Source organism: Callorhinchus milii, unplaced genomic scaffold (genome assembly GCF_018977255.1).
Source record: "Callorhinchus milii isolate IMCB2004 unplaced genomic scaffold, IMCB_Cmil_1.0 Scaffold1, whole genome shotgun sequence".
Classification (NCBI taxonomy): domain Eukaryota; kingdom Metazoa; phylum Chordata; class Chondrichthyes; order Chimaeriformes; family Callorhinchidae; genus Callorhinchus; species Callorhinchus milii.
The window spans coordinates 75,754,456-75,770,072 of record NW_024704742.1 but is presented as its reverse complement, the minus strand read 5'-3'; the positions used below and the strand labels follow the sequence as shown (position 1 = coordinate 75,770,072).

At 40.6% G+C, this 15,617-nt stretch overlaps 1 protein-coding gene across 1 annotated transcript in view; it reads left to right on the top strand.

The window, feature by feature from the left end:
• Nucleotides 1–13,757, top strand: part of dnajb14 (DnaJ heat shock protein family (Hsp40) member B14) — a 29,928-nt gene extending 16,171 nt beyond the window's left edge. The window contains exons 3-8 of the mRNA XM_042332188.1: nucleotides 4,563–4,708; nucleotides 5,686–5,865; nucleotides 7,551–7,639; nucleotides 8,661–8,770; nucleotides 10,752–10,924; nucleotides 12,097–13,757. Of these exons, the coding sequence (XP_042188122.1) occupies nucleotides 4,563–4,708; nucleotides 5,686–5,865; nucleotides 7,551–7,639; nucleotides 8,661–8,770; nucleotides 10,752–10,924; nucleotides 12,097–12,221 (823 nt within the window). The 3' untranslated portion in view covers nucleotides 12,222–13,757. The remainder of the gene's footprint in view (nucleotides 1–4,562; nucleotides 4,709–5,685; nucleotides 5,866–7,550; nucleotides 7,640–8,660; nucleotides 8,771–10,751; nucleotides 10,925–12,096) is intronic.
• Nucleotides 13,758–15,617: the final 1,860 nt, after the last annotated feature.

Genomic DNA, 15,617 nt, shown 5'->3' with positions numbered 1-15,617 from the left:
GGCATGCACAGAGACATTCTGTAAAACCAAATGCAGAATTAATGCTTCAATTGTTTTGGGCTTCATTTATTTCAAGAAATGTTGGATATCTGCTGCTGATTATTCTACTTCCCTTTAAGGGAGAATTCTTGCCCTTGGCTTTTATCAGTATCGGACATGAAGGCTACAAAGCCTCTGTGGGTGTTTGCCAGTCTGAGGGAGAATATTGTTACTTAATGAAAATGTAAATACTTTGCTAAATGGTCTCAAATCTACCCATTGGCCGATTGGGAACTACCAAGAGAAGTTGCTCATTCTATTTTGTGTATCACAACAACAACTCGCATTTATATTGTGTCCTTCAAGGCTGGTCTCAAGTCCCTCCTCTTCGATCGTGCCTTCAGTCGCCCTCCCCCTTCTCTGCCTTCCCTCACTCCTACCCCACCCCTCCCCATGCTCAGGTCCTGATCCCTGACTGTCCAGCGCCTTGAGACATCCTCCTGACGTGAAAGTCGCTCTATAAATGTAATTTTGTTCTTGTTCAAGTGGGGTTAGCATTGGGGAGTGCTGAACAATGGTAGATGTGATGCTGAGCTGAGGAGAAAGGGAAGATGACTGAAGGTGGTTGAAGAGGAAAGCTGAGAGTGTACTAGTCAAATTGGGGAGCAATGTGCACCTGTTGTCTTCTTGACCATATTAGCAAGGCAGCCTTGTAGAGCACTAAAGACATTTTTCCAAAACATTAAGCTTTTGGTTCTGTCCTCAAGTTCAAGATGTCACCCAGCATTCCGTCTGTAATTATACTCCAATCCTTTTCCACTTCCACCCTTGCTAATGAATACCTTTCAGTGTGATCTCGCATTCCCTACAAAAATAATACCTCAGTAATGATACTCCTTTAAGAAATGAGATTTGTCAAGTGGCTCCTGCACTGTAACTACTAGTCATCTTATAGGTGATGAGCATCAGTTCACAAGGTGAGTTTTATATTAACATTATGTCCTGGTTCATTGGGGAAGGCCGCAGTGTGAAATTGGACTTGGGACCAACTTCACCTATAGAGAAGTATTGGACACAAGTTTATAGACCTTGTTAATCCACACCATAAATGTTACACTGAGTTATGGCTAGCCACTGTTGCCTTTATTAAANTTTTTCCCTCATAGTTATTTTTACTGAATTTATTCGAGATGTGTGAATTGTTATTCTGCAGCAGGCAACTTGGTTATTCCCAGGGCACTTAGAGGTGTCCTCCTGGGATATGTTATACTGTTTACCATTGGATAGTTGCTGCTGAGGTGAAATTCATCTTTGGGGATTAATACAGTTTAAAGTCGACGTCCACACAGGTACTGAAATGTACGCTATAAATCGGTCATAATTCCAAACCCATGTAAAAGTAACTCGTGGCTGTATCAAGTTATTTCGGANTTTTTTAAAATTTAGTTTTTGTTAAAAGGAGAGTATTATTCCCAGATGTTACAGAATCCTGTTTTGCTTTGAAATACATATGCGGGTATTAGGTTTAAGATGTGATTTCAAGTCTGTTCTGTTTACATTCTGTGTGAAGTTAGGAGGTGGCTCTGGCCTAAGTGCCTTGCAGTTCATATTGCACCTAGAATTGTTTCCATAAAAGATCAATGATATTGAAAATTGAGTAGTTGTAATTTATTCTAAATACTGTGCCTTCAAATGTGGCCTTAGCCTTAATAGGAGTGTGTGCTTCTGTTCAGATTCAGAATGTATACAACTGTTCATTGCTTTAAAGTAACTGAGAGTTTTCGGGGTAAACCTGGCCCTACAATGCTGGTTATTGGAGTGTCCCATCTTGTTTGTATTATTGTGTTGTTATTGTTTTTGAAGGTTGGGGAAAGACAGCCCTCCTGAGAACAGATTGTCTCTTCTGATAGTTACATTAGCTGTATGGTTCTTTAGATAGTTATATTGAAGAATAAATGGCTGAGTTTTCTTATGATGGAATAAAAAGGCTGAAACAAAAGTCATAGAAGTGGCAGATTTGGTAGTTCAATCTGAAAGAAAATTTTAAGAGCAGATTTGTTATACTCAGTTTACATTGTGCGTGAAATTAGGGGCTACATTGCTCAGCCCTTCAACCACACAATTGCCAGGCAAGCGTTCACTCACTCGCTCACCTGCTCCCTGCTACCTCTCTGATTTCAAAACCCCTTTCTGAAAATCTACCTCTTTGACTGCATCTTTGGTCACCTCCCCCCTCCCCAGCTTGGGCTCCCATTCACTGGTGTGAAGTGCTTTCATCCTGACGTGAAAGACGCTTTATACTATAAATGTAAATTGCTATTTGAGGCATGTGACTATCATAAGATTAATGGAAATTTCAAATCTACCCATCTTTTACACACTGCCTAGTGATGTGAGTTAATGAGTTACATTGCAACTGAGGTTCCATTGTAACTTATTAACTCAGATAATCTTAAATCCAAGTCCACAGTTCACTACAGTATTTATAATAAATCAGAACAGCTTAATTGCAATTTTGATGATCTTTTATGTATGGAAGCAATTTCTAGTACAATAGAAGTGCAGGGTTTTTTAGGCCAGTGCAAACGCATAACTTCACACAGAATGTAAACAGAACATTACCTCTATAACTTTCAAAAATGTGCATAGAAAGAACTTTCATTATTGTAGCATCTTCACAAATAACTGCTGTCAAGTGTGCTGACTTGTAGACAAATGCAGCAGCCATTTGTGCCAGCAAGATCCCACACATTGCTACAAGGTGAATATAACATCAACTTGCATCTATATAATAATAATAATCCTTGGATTTTGATATTTGGTACAGAGCTCCTCACGAAGGGTAGCGTCCCAGAGAGTTTAATAATAATAATGCTTCCATTTGGTGTAGTGCCTTTCACATTGGGAGGACTTCCCAAAGAGCTTCATGGTGTGTTTTGTGGGTAAACATGACGGCCAATTTTGCACATAGCAACATCCTACAAACAGACATGAAGCGAGTGACCAATTTTATTTGGGTGATTGTTGGCCAGGTCACCTTTGAAAATCCCTTCCCTTTTCAAATGCCATGAAATCTTTAATGTCCAACTTAAAAGGCAGACGAGACCACTGTTTAGCACCTCATCTTTCACTTCCAACAATGCAGCGCACCTTAGCACTGCCCAGGCAACATGCCCCGGCCCCAGAGACAGTGCAAAGAAGAACATTGAGGATGATCCCCAGTGTAGAGAAATGAGCTATGAGCAGAGCCAATAGAAAATTGCAGAAATATTTTGCCAAAATTGCAGGGCAATTTAAAAAATCTTGCTGGAAATTGCAGGGAATTGATTGATGCTATTGAGAGGCACATTTTACTGCCAACTTTGATTTTTTTCATTTTATTGATAAAAACTAAACATGAAGAAAGAACACATATTAGATTGTTGCAAATTTAACAAAAACTGTGTGGCCCACTCAGGGGAGGGGGGTGGGGGACACCAGCACAGGCCCGAAGGGCCGAATGGTCCATTTCCACCCCACACTATATTTCAAGGCCTGGAAATGCGTTAAACACCAGCATTGCTCACCAAGCTCACCAGTGTCCTGACTGCAGGGCTCCAGGAGGTCATCACTGCTCTGGGCCGCCACCGCACAGACACAGAGACCCAGAGAAACACACACACTCAGAGAGGGAGAGAGAGACACATACATACCCACAGAGACACACTCATAGACACACACACACATACACAGACACACACGTTCACAAACCCACACAAACTTTAGAGACGGAGTAGAGACACACAGACAATCTCAACAGCGGGACCAAGCCATGACCCACTCTGCCTTCCCTCACCTCCGTAACATCACCCGGCTCCATCACTACTTCACCCCTCAGGCCGCTGAAACCCTTTTTCATGCCTTCATCACCTCCAGGCTCGACTATGCAAACGCCCTGCTTGTCGGCCTTCCCGACTCCTCCCTCCACAGACTGCAGATAATCCAGAACTCTGCAACCCATGTCCTCTCCCGCACCAAACTCCGTGACCCCATCTCTCCCATTCTCGCCCGACTCCATTGGTTCCCTATCCTTCAGAGGATCGAGTTCAGGATCCTGGTCCTCACATACAAAGCCCTCCATGGCCTCGCCCCACCCTACCACAGCGATCTCCTAACCCCCTACAATTTTGCCCGCTCCCTCCACTCAGCCGGCTCTGGCCTGCTTCACATCCCCCGACCCACCCGCCCCACCATTGGCGGGAGAGGCTTCAGCCACTCTGCCCCCAACCTCTGGAATTCCATCCCCCAATCACTCCACCTCGGTCCCTCCTTAGCATCCTTCAAGTACCGCCTCAAGACCCTCCTCTTCGACCATGCCATCGGTCAACCCCCCTTTCCCTCCCCTCCTTTCTCCCTCCCTGACCCCAGCTCGGGTCTGAAATGCTGCACACTGTCCAGCGCCTTGGGATGTCCTCCCGACGTGAAAGGCGCTATACAGATGTATTCTTGTTGTTGTTGTTGCTCTTCTTCTGAATGGTGGAAGTCTATAAATCGTTGCTTTGTGGGGTTTGTTTCTATAATTTAATGGTCTAATCTCTCCACAGGATAAAAAGATGTAAAGATTACTATGAGATACTGGGACTCACAAAGGATGCGACTGATGATGATCTGAAGAAAGCATATAAACAATTAGCACGGAAGTTTCATCCTGATAAGAATCATGCCCCTGGGGCAACTGAGGCCTTTAAAGGTGAGCTGTGAAGCTTGTAGGACTATTACTGAACAACGTGATAAGGCGCTATATCAAATGCAAGGATTATTGTTGTTATTGCTGCAGTGAGGGAAAGGATAACTGGTAGACAAAGGAGTAAACGTAATGGAAGTAAATACTGAGGCTGAGGGGTGGGTGGGGATATGAGAGTAAACACATGGAGGCAGGAAGAGTAACAGTTGTGTGTGTGTGTGGAAGAAATGCAGGTGATGACTTTTTTCATATGTGTAGCCAGTGATTCTGCTTTGGTTTGTAGCTGCTTCTTATTTCCCCCACCCTCACTTCACAATTCATTCTTAATTTTGTGTTTTTTTCCTTGTATTTTGTGGGCCATTTTTGTGTTTATACTTTTGAAATGGAGAAATAGAAATAGTCTCTGAAATTGTAGAATTTTCAAAAAAAACTAACTTATTTGAGAGTTTCATACTTGAGTTAATCAAGATCCCCCTCCTTTTATTAGTTAGAGAAATTCAGGTGTTGGGTTAAGGCTTTAACATATTAAGAATCCATAACACAGATGTATATCTAGAGGAGAAGACTGTAACAGACCGACATCTGGACATACAGACTGTGTATTAGATGCATGTCGATAGAGAGCGAGAGTGTAACAGATACACTTGGGGAACCAGTGATTTGTGGATAAAAATGAATGATAATCGAGTAGAAAAATATTGCACAAGTCAAGATGTTTAAGTGTAAAGTGATGATCTTGGCATAAGCTTGACAGATGATATTGTTTTTGACGACTTTGATTCAAAAAATAACTTGATTCTGGAATGGGAACACAGTAGGGTTTGAGTATTCCAGAGCAATAAGATCAGAAGAGCCTTCTTCATACAAAACCAAACTTGTGAATATACCACTGAAATTTGGGTGGACTCTTGCGGTTGGTGTGAACCAGGGGTCCACAGGTCACAAAAAAATAGTGATGTTATCTCTTTCTTTATAATTTGCAGCAATTGGAAATGCCTATGGTGTTCTCAGTAACCCCGTGAAACGAAAAGATTACGACCAATATGGTGAGAAGATGTCAGCCTCTGGAGGGAATGGAGGCTTTGAATTCCACAGGAATTATGAATCTGATATTACTCCAGAAGATTTATTTAACATGTTCTTTGGAGGAGGATTCCCTGCAGGTACGGTTGAATACATGCTCTCTACCACTCAGACTAATAGCTTTTGTAATTGGTCACTAAGTGACAAGGTAGTAAGTGCCAGTGGGCATGTTGGGCTTGGCCATCTATCTGGAATGTGGAAATAATTGTGTAACATACATCAACATAACAACATAAAAAAAAATCTGTTTCATGGCTATATAACTGTCAATTGTATTGTAATGATTTTAAAGGGCAATCTAATGCAAAATCCATTTAAAAAAAATAAATTTTATTTTTAAATTTGCCCCCTCACAAATCTCCAAAGCATCCAGCTGGAGTAATTCATAAACAGGTACATTGATCAAGAAGCTTCATGGTTTAACTGGATTCTCCGGTAGTAAACAACTACAAATAAAAAACAGGTATCCTTCCAGTAATTAAAAGTGTGTCACTAGTCAGATAAATTGGGCATTCACTTCATGCCTGTGCATGAGACTTTGCTGTTGCAAAATGGCTGGCATGTTTGCCTACAAAAATTACTTGACCATAATTATCGTAACATACTTGAGACGTGATAAGATGCTATAAATATAAAACTTTCCATTGTTAAGTTTGTGCTAGTTGCACAGTCAAGCTATTAGAGTAGATTGTTTTGTAATACTTAACCAAATGTTAACCCAAGTTCACAAATTTCTTTCTCTTTATTAATCACTGGGTTCCTTTTGGAGAGAAAAATATCTATTTGAGGCTGTGGTCACAGTCCCAATGAAGCACATCAGAGTGGTGGGGCTCATTTTTCCCTACACAGTGTTTTTTTATTTTGACAACAACATCAGCTGTAGAAACTCTACAGTTGGCCTCGGTGGCTGAGCTAGAGAGAGGAACGAAACAGCCAGAGATTCCTGCTGTGATTGTTATTTAGTGACCTCTGCTGGAAAGTGTCTGTGTGTGTGTTGAGTGAGGGTAGGATTAGGTTGAACTGGGATTCCCTTACTGGAATAACCTGTTGACATTGATTTCAAGGCTCACACATGATGACTGGTTACTTGTCTGAATTACCAAAGCAGAAGTCACTTGCAGTGTATGCCAGATTTACCAGCATGAGTCATCCCCTTCAAGAGGGCAGGATAAAAAACACAGTATATAGTTATAATGGTGCTGGTTTAAGTCCATAAAACCAGACCCAAAATTATAATGGATTGTGAGACAAAATCATCACTTTCTGCACCGGGAACGTTATTGACATTATTTGCCATGCAGGAAGGGCTGCTGACATGACATCACTTCCCATGTTCTACACAGGAAGCCAGCCAGTTAGTGCTGGAAGCTGTGGGTACATGGTATAATGGGGCATGTGAAAAGCAGGGTCCAATTGTAAAAGAGGATGGGAGCAAATAAATCTCAGTCTTTATAAATAGTTTCAAGGTCGTACAAGTGAAAATAGTGCATCGATGAAACTTACTTTGCATGACATAACAAAAATGTGATGTCTATCTTTAAAACAAGAGCTTCATGCTTACAGAATAATTTGGGGATTTCTTTGTGTGCCCCTCATAACACTGGACTACCTTTAGATTTTAAATATACAATCGTCTTTCAGTTGTATCTGTGGAGAAGGGCAATTTTTAGTCTATTGGCGGAATCAATAAAATCTCTGTACAGGACTGTGTTTTGTTAAGTACCAGTGTGATGACAGGCTGGGCCGTGAACATTCATTCTTTCAGGCAATACGCATGCATATTCCAATGGAAGAGCAAGATTCACATCTCAAGCCCCCTTCCATAGAACTCAACAAGAAGAGGAGCGAGGTGATGTATGTATTCTCTTATCAGTTCTTTGCGAGATTCTTGTAAATGTAGATATTAGAGTTGCCCCTTTTATAGCTCTAACCAGTAGTTTTGGGCAGAGACAATCTCTTCACAATGTTTTTCAGACTGATGTGATTTTTGGGACGGGCTCACCTGCTTCACCTCACAAACTGGAATCAATTTCTAGTAGAGCCTGTGAGCCAAGCCTTTAAGCGTGAGCAGCTATATTGATCAGCAGATGGTGTAATACTGAGCCAAACAAACCAGGAAGACACCAGTTTCAATACCTGATCTGTGCTGAGTTAGACAGACTATTTCACCTGAGGTTATAGTGGCACTGCAATAAAATCAGCTTTAATGACCTTGGCATTATTGGGGGGGTTGTGTGGGGTGGGCGGGAGGGGGATCTGTCAATAGTTAACTTTTGACCCTGTATGTATGAGAACAGGGTCAGGATTGTGATGGCCTTGTGGGAGAAAATAGCATTCTAACACATGGTATCTCAGTTTGCATGTTTTGACTGGTCACTACTATAGGCAGCAAGGAAAGTACATCCAAAATCACATATTCATGTGAGTAGGTGTAACAGGAAGAAATCAGTGAAAAGTGTGTGTGTGTGTGGGGGGGGGGGGGGGGGTGGGGTGTTGGTGGTTGGGGGGTAAGACTGGGACATGGTGCAGGCCACATTGGGCGAGAAAAGGAGTGTTCCAAACTCTTACACCTAATCCAACTTCCATCGTTCTAATGAGAGGAAAAAATTATTTATTTTTATGTCTTTGAGAAGCGATAAGGTGTTACATCAAATGCAAGGATTGTTATTATTAGGAAAAAAATTAATGACTTTCCGAACCATTCTTAATATCTAATGTTCAGCATTTAGAATCTGTGCCTACAATTTGATGTCCTGTAAAGAATTTTGTTTAATTGGGGTAGGATGAAGTGTGCATTTTTCAAAACTATTTTTAAAGAAAAATATAGGGTTGAATGAGGGAAATGATATCTTAAATTTTTTCCTTTACTTCACAGGGAGGATTTTCGATGTTCATTCAGTTGCTACCTATAATTATCTTGATCCTGGTATCTGTTATGAGCCAGTTACTTGTAACTAATCCTCCATACAGTCTGTACCATAGAGCGTAAGTATTGCTGACTATTTCTTACGTAACTGCCCTGTAACTCTGTCCACAATCTTGTTAAATTCTAATCTACATTTATGTTGCACCTTCCATGTCTGCAGTATGTCTCAAAAGCTTCAGACAGCTGACTGGGAACCCGAGATGGGGTTGGGTGGGTGTAGAGCAAGGAAGATGACCAAAAGCATGGGCGAAAAGATGGATCTTCAAATTTTATTCAAAAATACTCTGTGATAGCAACCTCTAGTTATTTGTATTGGAACTGTTAAGTGCATGTTCCAGCCTACCCTTTCAGAGAAGCAGTCTGTCGGGCTAGTCTTCACCATTTTTTGGGGGTCAGTTAGTTATTAGTGACGCTTGTGGAAATCTTCCTGATGGTTAAGGGTTCCACAGGATATTTTTGATTATTCCATGTGAAGAATTATTTTCTTTTATAAAACAATTATAGGTTACTAAGTGTTTCATTGGGTCTTTTATTTCTCTTGTGGATAATTCACCAATGTGTTTAGGTGTCAGCCTAGTTCAGTTGGTAGCAGTACTTTTGCCTTTGGTTCAGAAGGTTATGGGGTCAAAGTCACACATAGGGACATGAGCGCAGTCTATGCTGACATTGCGCTGCAGTCCTGGGAGTGCTCTATTGTCAGAGATGCTATTCTTTTGATGAGACTTTTCAATGAGGTCCCATCTGCCTTTCCAGGTGGCTGTTAAAGATCCTGTGACTCTTGTAAAATAGGCAGGAGTTTCTCCTGGCTTACTGGCCAACAGTCCTCCAGTATACTCTGTCATTGGCCTTGTGACTGTTTATCTGACTTTGCTGTGTGCAAAACGGCACTTACATTTATCTTCAAAAAGTCATTGCACATGAAGTAACTACCGTGAAGCACTTCAGCATTTATAATCACTATAAAAATGAAAGATCTGCTTCCACTTGGTTAAAAGATTTGGGGTATATTTTTGGTGATTTATTAATTTATATCTCGGGGGCATTCCATTAAAAAAAATTGCCGGGTACTGAATATCTCTCCAGTATCTGAGGGAGGATAGCTTCTGCTTGTTTGAATTTTTTTTAGTTTTATAATTCTAATTGTTAAGGCATCTTGGGAAGGAGCACAAAATCTGCGTGCTGTCGGCCTCAATTTATAATTTTTCACATCAGAGGCCTGAAACAATTGAATCTACAGATCACAGCAGTGAGCTGCCAGTTAGGCTTTACTCTAATATTTGGGGTTAGTTAGGCTGGTATCCTGCTACCTGCAATCTAAAGCATGGTTGGCTTGTCAGGTATTGGGTACTGAGAAGGGGACTGAAGGGCGGGTTAAAAATCCACCTCCAGCATACTCAGGGACCTGTCTGTGTTCATCTTAAGGTGGCTAAATTATCCACCAGTGTTAGCACACCACATGGAGTTCTGTAGCATATTGGTTAGAGGACTGACCTCACAAACGAGAGGACCCAGGTTCGATTCCCAGGCAAGGCGAAATCTTAGGCAAGTTTTCTTACTCCACGTGCCTTTGTTTACCTAGCAGTAAGTAGGAACCCAGTTGTTAGTCGATTGGTGGATCGCTTTCTGAGGGTAATAATCCCTTCCAAAATAAATGTTTGGTTACTCAATCCACAACTGTTTGTGGGACACTGCTGTGCGCAATTGGCTGCTGTATTTCATGCACAGAATATAAAATTAATTAACTTTACAGTACGTTCTGTGAAGTATTTTGAAACATCTCAATGACGTGATGAGCGCTATATCAAATGCAAGTATTATTATTTATTATTAAAATATATCCCAATACAATTCATTTGTACTGTCACTATCTTAAGAGAAGTGAAAAGTTAGAAGGTTGCGAGCACTAAACATATTGAACCTTGTTCTGGAGAGTGCTCTTCTGTCTCAGACTATTAAGTTGCAACTTGCAACAAGCTGGTTTCTTCAGTCAACTGAACAATTCCTTGCTATGTTGGCTAATAACTGTTCTTGTGTTTACAGTGGTATGGGTCACACGGTCAGGAAACAGACCAGCAACCTGAATGTGGTTTATTTCGTCAACAAAGACTTCGACAAAGAATACACAGGTGTTTCGATACAAAAAATAGAAAAGAGTGTTGAAGAGGATTACATAGCCAACCTACGCAATAACTGCTGGAAAGAAAGGCAGGAGAGTAAGTCTTTGCAGATTTCAGTCTTTTTAAAAGAGTTCTTCAATAGCTTCTTGTACTGATTCTCAGTCTGTTGTCGGTGATTATGATCTTCAAGGAATAATGGCTCAAATGTAGGAATATTACTTAAATGCACTTTTCACGCTATTAAGTAGACCGGAAGAGGTATCAATTAGCTGGACACTTACTGGATAGGATTCTTTCTGTGCACTCAGTTGCCCATCCAGCAAATGCTTCCTCTTTCTTCAAAGAGCAACTTGGTGCTCTTCCCATAGTTTTAGTCTGACAAGTTATGTATTAGGAAACCCTTGACAGTACCTAAAGTCAAAGATTTTTTGATCTTTGCCATTTGTGACTCCTGTTAACAAATATTGTGCTATAGTCCCCAGTAAGTGCCTGCTTGATGTGCTTGCACCATTTTGGAGTCCTGTAGCTCAGTGGTTAGAGCACTCGCCTTGCAAGCGAGAGACCTGGGTTCAATTCCGGTCAAGGCGAAACCTTGGGAAAGTTTCTTTGCTCCACATGCCTGATAATAATCTCTCAAGAAAAAAAAACAATTATAAATTGGTCACTTCAATCCACGACTGTTTGTGGGACACTGCTGTGCGCAATTGGCTGCCGCATTTCACCACAAATATACAGTCAATTCACTTTACAGTATATTCTGTGAAGTGCTTTGAGACATCTAGAAGACGTGAAAAGCGCTATATCAAATGCAAGGATTATTATTATTGTTATTTTGTATTCTCAGATTTAGAGGGCCAAATCTATGGAGATGGTGCAAAAATCAAACAAAAACAATGGAATGTGTACCCATGTAAATTAACATTCCCTCATCATTATTTAGCTGAGTCTTTGTAATGCTCATTAGGTCATAAGCTTCCATCCGAGCATGAATCTCAATCTCCAATGTTATCCCTGTGACTCCTTGCATTTGTTTATAAATGACAAGACCTGATTTAGCTTAACCTCCTCCTCTAATGCATTCATTTCCCTTAATCATTAACTCTACACTTACAATATATTACTTTTCATATAAACTTTCACATATAAAATAGTTATTTTGCGTTACTGTTGATTCACAAGTATGTTGACTCATTAGAGATTAGTATACAAAAGCCATTATTCCTGATCTTCTTGTATACTCAGCTTTTGTTCTTGTTTTCTATTTAAAGGGAACGACTTGTTTTATGTGGCCAAAGTATACAGAGACGAGAAACGTCGAAAGAAGGCGGAACTCATGCGGTTGGAAAGTTGTGATAAACTGGCAAGATTAAATGAACTATATCGAGGTGGCTGAGCCAGTGTCATTTTATGTTAACTTAAAAATGTAAGCGTTTGTTGTACAGGAACAATTTTGAATTTTTTGTTAAAAGATAAAATCTTGATATCAGAGCCTTACTGTGGAAGTTCTCAGTTGTGACCCAGTTGGGCTGTTTACACAAAGGCAGTCTTCAGTGGCTGATGTGTAGATCCTGACCACTCAAATCATATACAATAATAGTGCATTCTAGATTGGCTTTGTGTGTTTTTTAAAAAAAAAACTACATATGAATTAATCTGATACAGTTAATGTAACATAGCAGCGTGGTTTAACTAGTATTTAACTATAGCGTTGCTATTTATTTCGGAATTAAAATAAACGGGTGGCAGGAAGGGACCATTTATCCTGCTGTCTCAGGTACTGTTGCATCTGACCCCTGAAGGTGATCATGACCTACTCTGGAGACCACAGCACTGTTTCGAATACAGCGCTGCCTATTAAGGGCATTATTGATCACCTTTCCTGCAGTACTATATCTTGGTATAGTGGGTCATACAAACTGAGTGATCTCAAGCCCCAGCTGTTTAGACTGAATTGGAATAATTGTGAAAACAGCCCCATTAATGTCTCTCTTACTTGAAGTTTTATACATTGGGATTTTAGTAGTTACAACAAAATAGTTTTCAATATGAATACAGTACTTGCATAACAATGATGCTCTGTATTTAATGCATTCCTTACACATTAAGTCCTCAAATTTTAGATATATTCACCTTCAGATTTTTCAATTGTACGTCTAAAGAATTGTTTTCGTAAGATTGATTCAATAAGAATTTTTGTCACTTTCTCTCTCTTTCCTATCAAAGTGAGAACAGTAGAGTGGTATATTGACATATTCCTTATATTAAGGATTAAGGATTATGTAGAAATTCCTGGGATTAATCACTGTTGCACGTACACCAGTACAAAAACAAATCTTTGTGTGAATATTGTATAGTTATTGCTGACGTTCTGTAGTTCTCAAGAACTACTTTAGTTTTGCACTGAGTCTTGTTGAATTAATGCCACTGTACATATGATTAGAAAAAATCCCATGTGGAACTATAATTAATCCCAGTACTGGAATTTTTCAGAGATACTGGGAAAGACCAAGCATAGAAAAACTCTTTGAAAGACCTGTCATCTAATATGACTAGTATGTCGGGTATCGGGCTGATTCATGTGATGTTAATTTAAACTCCTGGGATTAATTACTTAAGATATACTTTAAGATATTTAAATATCTTCCATTTACATAATATAGAGATTTTGCATTTGAAAATATTCAAATAACACAGCCACAGACTCAGCAGAGCAATATTACACAACTTGAACTGATAACCAAATCAATTTGTTACAATTTGTGAATACATCCAAAAATTGACTCTTCTTAACTCTGCTGTTAATTCTTGTACTTCCTACTGTCAATGTGAAATCAATGCTGAGTTCCCATTGTAGATCTGAATTGCTGATTGTAATATATATTTAATGTATCCTCCTCTCAACATATCAAATAAAGCTATTTTAAGTGTGCACATTGTAAGGTTTTGACATGTTATTTTGGGATTTCTGTTCCTCTCTTCTCTTCCAAAGCACTGAATGCAATTCCCAAACATTTGTTTTCAAAACAATAACTTGCATTTATATAGCTCACCTCATGCAGGGTAGCGTCCCAGAACCCATTTTATTCTGGTTTCCTGCTGCATGTGTGAATTTGAGCAGACCAATAAATTGTTTTCTCAAAAAAGCTACTGTACTTTACAAAATTGAGGCTTTCTTTGAGTACAATAATATTTATTCATTATCTCTCCCTTTAGCACAGTACTCCTTCAAAATCTGCTGTCGTTAACTCCCCTCAAAAAAACCTCCACTTGACTCCTCATCTCCAGTATCACCATCTTCAACCCACTCTTCTTTTGCAAGATACTGGAGCACATTGTTGCCATTACCACCCAGCATCAGTCCTTCCACTTCCTGTATGGATCTCTCCAGTCTGGCTTCACTCCGGCCATAGGCACCGACAGCGTTGGCCAAAGTCAACTCGGGGTTGCAATCCTGGTGCTCCTTTAGAATCCCAGAATTTTAATTATCCAAATCTTGGGATCCCGAGGCCCCCTGTAATGGTACTCCGCACCAGCGGAGTATTTCAGAGAGCTCGTCCCTCCAAGGGGAGGGCCCTAGGAGGTTAAACACCTGTCCGACCACTCCTGGCAATGTTCATCTCAGGGAAACCTGCCTCCTCTGTCCATCCAAGCTCAACCTTTACACAATCCTGAGATTCTGGGACCACTCGTACCATAATGGACCCGGGATTCCAACCCCTACTCACAACCAACATCCTCTCTGTTTAAGGCCAGGGCTCTCTGTGCCTCCATGATCAATTTGCCACTTTTGACTCCAGGCTTCACCATCTCTCCCAAGTACATCTCTGCAGCTCTACGTTACTAGGTTTCACTCCAACCTGTCCCAGTGTCTTCTACATCTTCCTAACAGCTTCTACTACCCCTTAACAGTCAAGAATGGTGTTCCTCAGTGCTCCTTTCTCAAGTGCTCCTTTTCTCTTCCATGTGCTGCCCTTGGTGATATCTACAGGTATGGCACCACCCCAGCATAGAATCAATACAGCACAGAAAGAGGCCATTCAGCCCATCGTGTCTGCATTGGCTCCAAAAAGAGCAATCCAACTCAATCCCACTGGTCTGCTTTCTCTCCATAGCCCTACAATCTTGTCCTCCCCAAATACCCATCTACCCATGCAGGTAATGCATTCCAGATCCGAACAACTAGCTGGGTGAAAAAATGTTTCCTAACCTCCCCTCTGTTTCTTTTAACAACTTAAATCGGTGTCCTCGGGTTACTGACTCACATGCCAGTGGAAACATTTTTTCCTGGTTCAACCTATCAAATCCTCTCATGATCTTGAAAACCTCTATTATGTGGTGCCCTGCGCCCTCAACTCCTGGACCCTCAACTCCAGGACCTCTGCTGTTTTGACAAATATTCACTTTTCCAACTCAACGTCAACAAAATTGAGGCTATCCTGCTTGGCTCCTGCCAGATCCTGCCCGCCAGCTGACAAGGTGCCTCTGCTAATACCAGAGACTATCTTTCTCTTGGTGTCCTGGTCAACAATCACCCAGAGAAAAAAAAATGGCTATTCTCTTCATGGTTGTATGTGGGACATTGCTGTGCTGCAGTAAAACTTTGAAGTGTTTAAAGATGTCTTAACAACATGATATAAGGCATTGAATCAAATTGCAAAGATTGTTATCCAGAGATAGGGTGGTGTAAGGCCATGGAGGCATTTGAAGGTGAGGTCATAGATCTTAAATTTTGATCTGCTAGGAAAGCCAGTGGAGCAGGTTGAGGATAGGGGCCATATGTTTATGGATC